At 36.0% G+C, this 13,857-nt stretch overlaps 1 protein-coding gene across 1 annotated transcript in view; it reads left to right on the plus strand.

Moving 5' to 3' along the window:
• Nucleotides 1–3,106, plus strand: part of LOC107661016 (sal-like protein 3) — a 59,469-nt gene extending 56,363 nt beyond the window's left edge. Inside the window, exon 4 of the mRNA XM_016450462.1 lies at nucleotides 2,675–3,106. Coding sequence (XP_016305948.1) covers nucleotides 2,675–3,106 — 432 coding nt within the window. The remainder of the gene's footprint in view (nucleotides 1–2,674) is intronic.
• The last annotated feature ends 10,751 nt before the right edge of the window (nucleotides 3,107–13,857 follow it).

Here is a 13,857-nt window from a genome sequence, read left to right on the forward strand (position 1 = left end):
GGGGGGAGAGAGGGTCACATCACAGTGGAGTCAGCTGTCTTAACCGTGGCTTGTGTAATGCAAACACATACCAGCTTCATCACTGTGTCTGTCACGCGACTCTGTTCCCCTTTCGGGCTCTGTCTTTACATTTATTTTGAAAGATGAAGCTCGCGATTATGGTAAGGGGCGTTACATTTCCGACGAGTGCTTGCGGTGTTCGGCCAATCACAATGCACTGGGTCAGCTGGCCAATCAGAGCAGACTGCGCTTGTCGGAAGGAGGGACTTTGTAGAAAACAAAGTGTTTGAGAGAGGCGGGGCATAGAGGACCTAAAATAATGTACAGTATTTGAAAAATAATGTGTTTTTTGAACATTAAAGCATGTCAACATATTCTGTTACACCAAATACACAAAATAATGATCTTTAAAAAAGCATCATATGACCCCTTTAATATTAACAACATCAGCATTGTGTGTCTATGTGTATTTAGCAGGGGCGTTGCTACGGTTTGGAGAGATAAGGGGTTTAGCCCCAGTAAAAAATAAATAAATAAATGAAAAACTCTGCCATAATTGATTTAAAATACATTAATTTCATACTAAAACACCGATTTCATAAGTAAAATTCGAATCCATTAACATATTTATTGACATATCACTGATAGGCCTATAAAATTATAATTTAACTTCATTTGGAGTATTTTGTTATTGCACAATGCACATTTTTAAAGTTTTAACATCAACCCCCCCCCACTGGCATTTAGTGTGTATTAGCATTACCTGTAGACTACTGGTGACTACGGGTGCATCTCCTGTTGTCAATGATGATTGCCGGCTGGAAATCTTTGGATTACAATACGCCATCAAAATGATACATTTAGAGAAAAGGCTATGAATGATCCTCCACCTGTAGCATCGTCATATGCGATATAGCCTACTAGCTGGGACACCATCTTTATGTATAGACGTGATGTAATGACGCAAAGATGAACAAGCTCATATTTCCTGCAAAAAACTTCCTGTACCACTCAGATTAGAACAAATTATTACAAGCTTACCATTGTGAATCAGGCCAGGGTAAGGAGATCACTGGCTGGTTACTTGGTCAAAAATTGATTTTGGATAATTTTTAAGCAAAAAAAAAGTTATGGACTGCAACTTTAAGTACATTAAACATCAAATACTTTTGTAATTTTACTTGAGCAAAATACAGATACCCTAATAAAATATTACTCAAGTACCTGATTTGTGTATTTCGTCCACCACTGGTTGTTTGCAACAAATAGAATATCTCACTAGATAAACAGCAGTATGACGTTCTGTCATGAAACTCTAGATGGCACAGGTAGAGAGGTTCTAACTCAGAAACCCTTCATCTTCTCCAGCTCCACCTGTATATATCTGCTACAGGGTAATTTCACGTATGTTATTATACACAGGGGTTATTTCGTATATGTTATATGTGCAGCAGCAGTATTTCCATGCTCACAGGAGCATGTCTGTGCTAAAACACTTTTAACAATGCTTTAGCATATTGACAGAGGGTGGACCTGCACCTAGAAACGACAACAACACAGCCCTTCACTATCAGCAGAGACCACAATGAGACAAGCTCTAGGGCTAGGGACAGATGCTCAGCAAAGACCTTGAAAACTACACAAGCCCTCAGCACAGATCCCTACATCTAGCTGTGAACATGTCATGCCTCGACAAGCTGGGACCAAAATGCAGTTTTATCAAGAGGGATGGTTATCGTCAGTGGCATTCACATTGAGATACATTGAGTACATTGAAATAACTGAATAATATTGCTGCCTTTTGCATAACTTGCTTATAGCTGATTGATTGACTTCACACTGTGATTGATATGAACTGACTTGAGCTAAATAATTACACTATTTTCTTTTAGAGCTGCTTAAGAGGAGAAACTGAACAACTGAGAACCTGAAACTCCCCATAGCATGAGTTTCCATAATTGATTCTGCTATTTCCTGTTTATCTCTGTGAAGCTGCTTCGACACAATCTGTATTGTATAAAGCGCTATAGAAATAAAGGTGATTTGACATGAAACTTTGCATGTCATTGTAACCATTCTCTAACAATATCATACTAATTTTGTAATGCTACCTATTGATCAAAAGTTATAAACAACTGTATTAAGCTATAAGCAGTTTTAGTTATGGCTTAAAGTCATAATTGGGGATACTATGTCCTATTAAAATTTATTTTAACAGATCTGCCACTAAGGTGCTTGGCCCTGTAATTGCTTTTTGCATCTATATTGTTACTAATTTTACTAGTTACTAACTTCAAATGAGATCAAATTTACTAAAGCAAGTTTTCAGTTATATGTATTTGATATACATTTATAAAGCAGACTAATATTATAAAAGTACACTCTAAAAAATGCTGGGTTAAATACAACCCAGTGCTGGGTAAAATAGGGACAAACCCAGCAATTGGGCTGTTTTGACCCAGCGGTTGGGTTAAATGTTTAACCCAAGCTTCTGGGTAGTAACCCAGCCGCTGGGTCAAAACAGCCCAATTGCTGGGTTTGTCCCTATTTTACCCAGCACTGGGTTGTATTTAACCCAGAATTTTTAGAGTGTATATAAGAAATGCATATAAATAAAGACTGTTTATTTATTTGTTTGTGATGCACATAAACTGAACTAGCATTCTCATTTCAGGTCCACATGGGGACCCACATGTGGAACAATGCCCCAGCCCGGCGAGGAAGACGACTGTCAGTGGATAATCCGATGGCTCTCCTAGGGGGAGATACCATTAAATTCAATGAAATCTTTGAGAAGGATCTTGCAGCACGAGCAATCAACATAGACCCAGGCTTTTGGAATCAGTATGCTGTAGCCATTACCAATGGACTAGCAATGAAAAACAATGAAATCTCTGTCATTCAGAATGGAGGTGTTCCATCCATTCCCATTAGTCTAAGTGGTAGTGGCATTCCTGCTGTAGGAGGAATGTCAGGAGGGATGGAGAGGTCTTGCACTGGGAGCAGCCCTCCACTGACGGAACTTGAGAAGACTAACCTGGAAATGAGAACTGGACATCCCTTCTCCAGATTCAGGGACGAGGACAATGAAATCAGGATTAAATGATGATGTACAGTTAGAAAAGGATACAGAAAAAAGGTTAATGAATTAATAAAAAAATAGAAAGTAATACTTAATCCAGGTTGAAGTATGTTATTATATTGTACAAATTAAGTCTCATATGCTGTTTAGATTTGGAACTCTAGTATTTAGTGTTCTTCAGTCCTTCTATACATTCAGTAAAAAAACATTTGTCTTGACAGGTTTGCATGGTGCTTACTGGTTTATATCAGTGTTTCTTTCTTCAGTGGTATTACCCTCTGAACTATATATGTTTCAGCTGACATGGGCAAAAAAAAAGAAGATCTATTTCTTTGTGGATAGATAATAGTTGCTCGTGGTTCATGAAGAAACATGAAATTGGAAATCTTAGCTTTTTTATTTTCTAGATGCCTGACCAAAAGTTGTAACTATTTTTTATTTCTTTTTTTTATTTTACAATAACACAACACAGTGGTACTGGTATCTCATAGCAGCACATACAGCTATATAATCCATATTATCTTACAATCTTTGGATATACATGTTCATACATAGGAATATAAAATGCAAAAACAAAATAATAATAAGAAATAATAATAATACTAAAAATACAACAGGGCATATCAGAGTATATAAATAATAGGGACATTTTATAGACCAATAATTAAAAGGATATATCAGTCACTAAACATCTTCCAGAAAGTTTCACAGAGAAGACCAAGTGCACCAGAAAACATCAGATCTTTGAAGCAGATCATAAGTTAGTTTTTCCAGAGGTAAAAGAGTAGCGACCTGACTCATCCACATATTAACTGTGGGTATCTGAGGAGTTGACCATAGTAGTAATATACATTTTTTCGCTAAATATATACAAAAATTCAGTACACTTTCTTTGTCACAGTCAAGGCACAGACCAGCTTTACAGTTCAGAAGGTAAACATTTGGAGACAATGCAAAAGTCTTTCCAATAATCTTTTGAATAATCATGTGGATCTCTTTCCAGTAACCTTTGATTTTATCACAATCCCAAAACACATGCATCACTGTGCCAATGTCCGACCTACATTTGAAACATAATTTCAATTGAGGAATATTTTATTAAGGCGAACTGGAGTTAGATAAGTACTGTGAATAAATTTATAATTTTGTTCATAGGCCGAAATTGAGACACCTTTGGGGAAAACATATGTACAGACAGATAACCACTCCTCATCACTAAAATTTGATCCAAAGTCCTTTTCCCATATCACGCTCAAAGAGTCAAAAGTTGAAGGACCAACATTAGACAGCAAAGCATATAACTCAGAGATCTTCTTCTTAAGAGTAAATTAAGAGAGAAGCTGTTTTTCCACTTCAGTAAGCTCAAATCGTATATTACCTTCTTTTGAGTGTGACTCTAAAAAGTGCCGTAATTGAAGAAATTTATAAAATCATTACTGGGCAGGTTAAATTCCTGCTTTAATGACTGGAATGACCTCATTTGACCATTAACAAATAAATGACCAAACTCAGACAGTCCTCTCAGCCTCCAGGTCAGAAGACCAATATTCTGTATGGTTGGGGAAAGATCAGGATTGAGTGCGATAGGAGACTTAAAAGATAACTTATTTGGAATAGCTAAATATCTCTTAACATCCTTCCACACCAAAAGAGTATTTGACACAGTAAAAATATTAGTCAGAGATTCAATTTTTTGTATATTATGAATAAATGGCATTGAGCATAACAGTCTGGGAAAGCATCAAGAATATTCAATCCCAGTCCAGCGTGAATCAGATCTGTTAAGAAACCAATTTAACATGTGTTTGATTTGTGCAGACCAAAAATATAACTGAAAATTAGGGAGCGAAGCCCCACCCAGTTCCCTTGGTTTCATCAAAACAGAAAGTTTGAGTCTAGGTTTTTTATGATTCCAAATGTACTTTGAAATTGAAGAATTAATCATTTTTTAAAAATCTGTACTTAAGTGACATGGCAAATTTTGAAACAAAAAATTCAATCTCGGAAGAATATTCATTCTTATAACATTAATCCTGCCAAAAAAAGAATTTGGAAGAATCGACCAATCTGATAAGTTCTGATTAATTTTCATAATTAAATAGTTGGCTTTATACAAATCGACCAAATTAGGCGTGACATTGATTCCCAAATATTGAAATCCTGAAAGTGCTAAATTAAAAGGGGATTTTGTAATGGCTTCAGAGGGAACGTGCAAATACAAAGCTTGAGATTTGTCCAAATTAATCTTAGATCCTGAGAAATTACTATATTTTTCAATTACGGCAAGAATTGCATCAGTAGAGGTCTCAGGATATTTGAGATAGAGCAGAACATCGTCTGCATAAAGGGATATATGATGTTCCTCTAGACCTATTTTAATACCATGTATATTAGTGTTAGTTCTCACAGCAACAGCCAGTGGTTCGATAACCAAAGAGAATAACAATGGCGAGAGTGGGCAGCCTTGACGACAGCCTCTGCTTATTGAAAATCTGTCAGACAACACTCTGTTAGTGTTAACTTGAGCCATAGGGTTAGAGTATAAAAGTTTAACCAAACCAATAAAATTAGATCCTAGTTCTATTTTCTCTAATACCGCAAAAAAGAAAAGGCCATTCCACCCTATCAAATGCCTTTTCGGCGTCGAGAGATACGATGAAGGCAGGTTCCTTGGTAACATTTAAATGATCTATAATATTCAACACTCTACGAATATTATCAGTGCCATATCTGGACTTCACGAAACCTGTCTGATCTGGGTTGACGATGTAAGGCAAAACAGTTTCGAGCCGCCGAGCAAAAGATTTAACTATAATTTTATAATCCACATTAAGTAAACTAATTGGGCAATAAAAAGAACAATTCACTGGGTCTTTGTCTTTTTTCAGAAGCAAGCTGATCACCGCCAATGGCCAGGATTCAGGCATAGAATTTGAATCTAAAGTACTATTTATTGCTTGCATTAAAATTGGACAAAGCTCTGGCCAGAATTGCTTATAAAACTCTAACGGAAACCCGTCTGGGCCGGAAGCTTTACCAGTTGGCATAGATTGTATAGATTGCCAGATTTCTTCCTTAGTAAAAGGGGCATTTAAAAAAGCCCTAGAATCTTCCGAAATGCTAGGAAGAGAAATCTCATTCAAGAAATTTAGCAAATCCTCACTGGAGCCACTGGACCCAGCTGTATAAAGAGTTCTGTAAAAATCAGAGAAAGCAGCGTTAATGTCCACGGGGTCAAAAATCATTCTGCCTTCAGATGTCTTAATTGCTTTTATGTTTCTTTCGTTCTGCTCTTTTTTTAAATGATACACCAAAAGGCAACTTGGCTTGTTTCCAAACTCGTAATAACGCTGTTTACTGAAAAATAATATTTTTTTAACATGTTCTGTATGATCTAGATTAAGCTTGGCTCTGGCATTATTTAACAAAATCCAATTGTCTTGATTTGGGAATCTTTTGTGTTATTTTTTCCAGATAATTTACTTCAGCTTCTAATTCTTTCCTTTTTTGGGTTCTAAGTGTCTTCATCAGAGAAGCATAAGCAATAAAGTGGCCTCGCATCGTGGCTTTGGCAGCATCCCATTTTAACGCAGGGGAAACTGGCGAATTCTGATTGTGCTGCCAATACTGAATTATTTTCTGTTTAAAAAAAAAGTGAAAGTTAGTATTGCTTAAGAATTAAGTATTACATTACCAGCAGGTTGACTTCTGGATTGATATACTAAAATAAATCACTAAATAAACAGGGCCCTGATCAGATAACACAATAGGGCCAATATGCCAAGAACTCACACGATGTATACATTCAGAAGGTATGAAAAAATAATTCAGTCTTGAATAAGTGTTGTGAGAATGAGAGTAGAGTCATAAGAATGATAACATGCAAAATTATACAACAAATTATGTCAGTATGAGATACAAAATACGAACAGAAGAGTACCACAAGTAAAACACGAAACAAACCTGAAAAACCCTCCCCCCAAGACCCCATCCCCAAACGATGAGGCACAGATGATATCAATAAATCACAAAATAATACAAGAAGCCTTGAAACAGCTGATAACATAATACCACCAAGTTATACGGCCCCGTCACGGCCCGCACCACTAACTAGTATAATACAAACATAAAACAGCAATAGATGAAACCATTGGGATAATAATTATTAAAATAAACAAATAAACATTTGAAATAAAAAACTTAAGAACTACCCTTTCATACCAGCCACGTATTCGGGATATTTGAAACCTTACAAACCTACAAGGGTATATTGTACCGTTATATCTCCAATGGAATCGTCAGGTTATTTTTCTTCCGAAAGTCAAGGTGCAGATCTCAAACAAAAGTCAAAGTTAATCGTCCAGAGAGTCCAGGAAAGCCTTGGCTGACTTCTGATCATTGAAGAGTTTAATCTTTCCGTTGTGCAGACACCTGAGTCTGGCCGGATAGGCGAATCCCCGATACAGACCGCGGGCGGCCAGAGCTTTACCCACGGTCGTGAACTCGCGGCGTTTCTGCAACAGACCAGCTGACAAATCTGAATAGAATCGAAGCTCTGAGCCATTGTGAGTAACAGTCTTCTTCAGGGCCACTTTCAAAATTTATTTTTTATCAGTGAACCGTAGAAACCGAACTAAAATACTTCTCGGAGCTGAATTCGGATTGTTAGGTGCGAAGGTGGGAGATCTGTGGGCCCTCTCGATGTCCAGTGCAGGGAAATCAGCAGGCAGATCTAACCACTTAGGGATCATGTCTTGCAGGAACGCTGGGAGTGGGTCGGAGCCCTCAACTTTCTCTGGCAGACCCACTATTTTCATATTCTTGCGGTGGCCTCTGTTTTCAAGATCGTCTATCTTTGTCTGCAACTGATCCACCATCACCTTCAAGCTGGCCAGTTGCCCTTCAGTAGTTGCCGCCGAATCTTCGCAAGACGAAATCCTCCGTTCGGCTTCCTCCAAGCGAGTTTCAGCGCCCGTAACTCTCTTGGTGAGGGCAACAAATTAATTCTGAAGGCAAGACACAGAATTGGCTATCCCCTCCAGACAGCTAGTAATTTCATCGAGGCATGATCCCTTGGCCTTTATTTCTGATAAAATCAGCGACATATCCAGGTGAGATTCGGCTGCGTTGACGTTAGCATCAGCCGAAGGCGCGTGGTGAGTAGGCTTCTTCTTATCTTTTTCTTTAGCCTTCTGTGATCGCGTCGAGCCAAAAATAGGAAAATATTTATCAGAAGGTGTGTCTGACATAATTATAAGTCCGTTCACCAAAATAAAATGAGAAATCGGAGGAGAGAAATGTAAATTATTTGAAAATTTGAGCGGAGCAAAGAACTCAGGCAGCCTCTCTCACTCAACTCATCTCACTCTGGGTCACGTGACCACCAACTATTTTAATTTTTACATTAATTATCCAGCCATAGTCCTATATTATCTGTCTTAATATTTATGATGTAAATTAAAAACAGGTATTAATATATATATATATATATATATATATATAATTGCTCTAGAGTTTCTATTAATCTATTTAATTTCATTTAATTTAATCTTTTCTAAATTTACATTTTTAATATGCATTGAAATAAACACAGAAAAAAATCATACCAATGCAATCATACTGAGTTTTTTTTTTTTTCTTTGCAAATGTGTAATATGCTACTTAATGGGACAGCTCTGATATTTAAAGTTGCTACAATCACAAGCCTCTTTTTATTCTTTGTAAAGAAAAAACAGTTCTATAAAAACAGTTTGTGTTAACAGCAAATCTACTGAGTACAAACAGAACTGGTATGAATATTTTGTAACACACACACACACACACACACACACACACTAATAATAATAATAATGTTGATTTGTCATGTTTGGGAATGCACATTTTAGAAGAATGGTCTTGTTTGTGAGATTGTATTAATGTGGCCTTGAGTTATCTAAATTATTATTATTATTATTATTATTATTTATTTATTTATTTGTCTTATCCTCTTCACTTGTGGGGTTTGTAAATGTGAGTTCTGGATGTAGCACATAAATATGAGCTTTCTGCCCTCTAATTTCAAGATGTTCTGTCCAATTAAGCTCAAATAAAATAAGAAGAGAATCTGTCTGTTTAATGCTGTCTCTGTTTCTTCTTATGCCCATTGCTTTTTCATCAAATTATTTTTTTCTCAAAATTTAAAACAGAGGAAACAAATCAAATAAGTTTAAATATATTAATTAAAATATTTGTGTACCCTAAATAAGAACACTTTCACATAAATATACAGTGGCCCCAAAAAGTATTGGACACCTTTGGACACTCACAAATTTCTGTATTTCACTGCATTAGATAGCAGATATCCAAGCAGGATCTTCAAACAAATGAGGCTACTCATTAAATACCTAGAACTACTTTTGGTGTTTGTGTATTTCTGTGTTGGAGAGAAAAACATGTTTTATGTACCTTACGGCACATGAAAACTAATACTGCATGTCTTTAAAAGTATTGCCTGTGTGTGTGTGTGTGTGTGTGTGTGTGTGTGTGTGTGTGTGCGTGTGTTTACCTAAATGGGATTTTTTTTAAAAGGAGCTTTAAAGGAGACAAATGTGAGACCACCAGAGTCTTTAGCTAAGGAGACAAATCTGAGCACAGTGTGTGATGTTGTTGAGATCTCTTCTAAAGCTTTAAAGGAGACAAATGTGAGAGATCCAGAGTTTCTAGCTAAGGAGAAATATCTGAGCACAGTGTGTGATTTTGTTGAGATCTCTTCTAAAACTTTAAAGGAGACCATTTTGAGAATGTTAGAGTTTTTGTCTCAGGAGACAAGTTTGAGAAGTAGGAGACTCAAGCAAAAGTTTCCATTCAATCTTAAAGTAACCTCATTTCTGTCTAGGAGAAATATTTGAAATGTTAAACAGATCTCTTTTTTTATTTAATTTTTCTTCCCTCTGGTTAGCTTCAATGTCATTTATCTACACCATTTCAATCAAAGACAATACATGCATTGTCATATTTGAAGACAGTGTTTTATTACACAGTGATTAAACAGAGGAAACCATAACCTATATTTACATACACGCAAAATGGGCTGTACAAGACAACATTTTAATACTAAACACAAAAAAAAAAAAAACACTTGTACACTAGTGTTACATTTGTTTAAAAAAAAAGAAAAGGTATTGCTCTTATACTGAACATCTTGCACTTGTAAGTCCTTTCTAGTGTGTTTGGAAAATGTGGTGTATACAATTTTGGACATTGAAGATAAATTTAAACATTTAAACTAGTAATATTAGTAATAGTAATATTGATATTCTGAAATGTTTAATGCTATTTAAATGATAGTTTTAGTATTTACAATATTTTTAAAAGTTTAACGTTTCTCCTAAAATAAAATTGAAGACATCTTAAGACAAAGCTGATATCTCAATGAGACATATTAGAGAATCACCCCTTAGTATACTGAGCGTAGATTAACCTCTGTCAGAGCCATAGCCTTGTGGGCAACACATCGACGTGAAGGCACAACTGCACCTCAGACAACATGGGTTCAAATCCCAGCTAAAGGTACTTTCCTGCTCCTGTTCAATTCTCACCTGTCCAGTTGTTTCCTGTCTCTACTCCTACTGTCCTGACCATTAAAGGTGAAAAACCCCCTTGCAATAAAAAAACGCAACAGCAATCTCTGAGCTTTAAAACATTTTTATAATGGAGTCTTGCAAGGGATTACAGCAAGACAATAAAGAGATCTCCCATGTTTCTCCTCCCATTGTCCCATTTTGGATTCCTTTCTTTCGGAACTTTCTCATGTCTCAGTTGTGTCTACTTTTATTTCTCCTAAGGATTTTTAGGAGAAACATCTGAGACACTGTTGAGACTAAAATGAGAAATACATGAGAATCACAACTAAGTCTCCTGAGGTTAGAAAGAGCAACCACTGAGCAATAAAATATTCCTGCAATGGAGTCTTGATAGAGATTGCAGCAAGACAATAAAGAGATATTCTATGTTTCTTCCACCACATTCTCTGTTTTTACTCTTTTTTTTCTCAAATATTTCTCATGTGTCATTTATGTCCACTTCCATTTCTCCTAAGGAATTTTAGGAGAAACATCTGAAATGCTGTTGATACTAAAACGAGAGATATATGAGAATCTCATCTAAGTCTCCTGAGCTTAAGAAAAGCAACCACTGAGCAATACATTTTTCCTATGGGCAGTTTCCAACAAAATTTGAAAAAATCTAAACACCTGAGTGAATGAAATTAAAGAAATGCCTCTTTAACTGAATTAAACAGATGCCATTCATGACCAAGCTGCAGACACCATAACTGATTGATCCAATCAGGCACTCTAAAAGGTATTTAATGCTGAAAAAAATGATTATGCAGGCCTGATTAAAATGCAAGAATACTGCAGAATTAGTTTAAACAATTAACATAGCGGCTTCTGACTAAACCTTTCTTGTGTTCCCGTATCTTGATTAGCTTGTGCAGGTGTGTTTGGTTAGGGTTAGAGCTAAACTCTGCAGGACAGTGAATCTTGAGAGCCAGAGTTGAGAACCGTAGCCTTAACCAATAATCTCTTACAAATTATTATTTCTGTCTGCAAGCATTTTCTTGCCCTGTTTTTGCTGTTTTATATATATATATATATATATATATATATATAATTATAGAGTTGAGAACTTAACCAATAATCTCTTACAAATTATTATTTCTGTCTGCAAGCATTTTCTTGCCCTGTTCCCTGTTTTTTATATATATATATATATATATATATATATATAATTATTGTACTTTGAATAACTAACCTACTTGACCTTATGAATCGACTAGTTTCCTGACCCATCCTTTTACAGTAGCACTTTTTTCGCTGCACTCTTGCTGTCATTTTAAGCTTTCATACTGTGTGTATCTAGTACCAGAGCCCCTCTCTAGGGTCTACATTTCTCCATTTTCACCCACTTTTCAGGTTTCTCCATCACGCTTTCTGTTAGCCCAAGGCTCGGGCCTTGCTGACAGCGCTGGGACTCTTGGAAAGGAAGGGGACTGAGATTCTCATAATTGATTTGGGACCAATTCTCCTGTATAAGTGTTTGCACTTTTTTGTTCGATCATTATAACCCTGTCTTGTTGAATGGGATTTTGAAAAAAGGCTAAATTAGACCCACTGGCTAATCCAGCCTTGCCAAGTTCATGGAGAGAATGAGAGACACATTCAAGAGGGGCTTAGCACAGATACTATCTTTGTGCCGCTGTTGACAATGTGAGAATGGCTTTATGTCTGAATCTCGAGAAGCTAAACCGTTGGCAACCTTTGGATAAGTGTGCCGTTTACACTCAAGGGCAGCGTTGAGAAAACAGCTCGCACACAGACAGACGCCACTTTTGCTGTGAGCTGTATTTTATGTGGGTCTGCATTAAAATTCAGTTTATTGAGTTAATAATGTCCCCAGTGATTACCAAACTGTCAGCTTTTTGCTAAAATTAGTAATGGGTCCCACTGGGAACAGATCCTGCAGTACTGTGAGGAGGTACCTCGCTCAGGAGCGGGTGAGAGGAAACATATGCTCTGTGTCATCATTCTAACAACAGGCAACACCTGTTTGACAAGTACAGGGGGGAAAAAGTTCAGTTGCCAAAAATTCCTCTTCTGAGCATTTTATGGCAAAATTTGGGAGGTTAATGACCCACCCCTGCTGTTTTGGGTGGGATGGGAGGCTGGTGTTCCCATCAGGTTTTTTAAACCAGCTTAACCACCAAGACTTCAACTAGAATCATCAGAAAGGCCATGCTGGCCATTTCCACTAGAGAGACCACCACCAAACTAGCACTAACAATTTTAGAAACCCTTAAAAAACAAACAAACAAAAAAAAAACATTATTTTATTTCATCATTTCATTTTTGTCATTAGTGTCTTCTTAATTGATTGTTTACAATCCTACTTAATTAGTTTTTATTCTTAATTTGTTTTTTCTTTCTTTTTGCTGTTTGTTATTGTATTCTTTCTAATAAAATTTATAAAATACAATTTTATTACATTTCTGACCACAAAATAAATTACAAGGAAAGTGCATAAATATTAAACAACAACAGCAAAAACAAAAAGGAAAACAAAAGGATCAACAACCGTGCAGAATTAGAAAACAATCAGTTAAGAGAGCTATAATAGCAAATAGGCAAGGCAAGGCAAGTTTATTTATATAGCACATTTCATACACAATGGTAATTCAAAGTGCTTTACATAAAAGAAAAGAAAAAAATAATCACAACAATAAAACAAGGAATTTAAAAACTTTGGAAATGATAAAAAAAATTGATTTAAGAGGTTTAAAATGAATTTAAAACGGTTAAGAATAGATAAATAGATATAGAATATATAAATAAAATGAAATTAAGTAATAAAATCTTTTTAGCAGTTATACACTATTGCTAAATTCAGTTAAATCAAATAAAAAAGTATTTTATTTACAGAATATGACTGTTGCATTCTATTAAAATAAAATAATAGACAAAATATTAAAAATAAAATAAAATAACTTTTCAGCATATGTGCACAAACATATCACAATACTCTATAATGATATTGTCACAAATTCGGTCCGTGGACTTCCATCCGATCGCCACCAGAGGTCACTCGTCCATCATATTGACTCTCTCACTACACTGACTGTTGCACGTCACCACGGACTACATTTCCCATGCACCATTTCACTAATCACACGATTACCTGAGACCAATCACACACACTACATAACACCCACTCAGTTCCTGCTCCGTTTGCCGAGTATT

The sequence above is a fragment of the Sinocyclocheilus anshuiensis genome, unplaced genomic scaffold, assembly GCF_001515605.1.
Source record: "Sinocyclocheilus anshuiensis isolate Anshui unplaced genomic scaffold, SAMN03320099.WGS_v1.1 scaffold1036, whole genome shotgun sequence".
Classification (NCBI taxonomy): Eukaryota; Metazoa; Chordata; class Actinopteri; order Cypriniformes; family Cyprinidae; genus Sinocyclocheilus; species Sinocyclocheilus anshuiensis.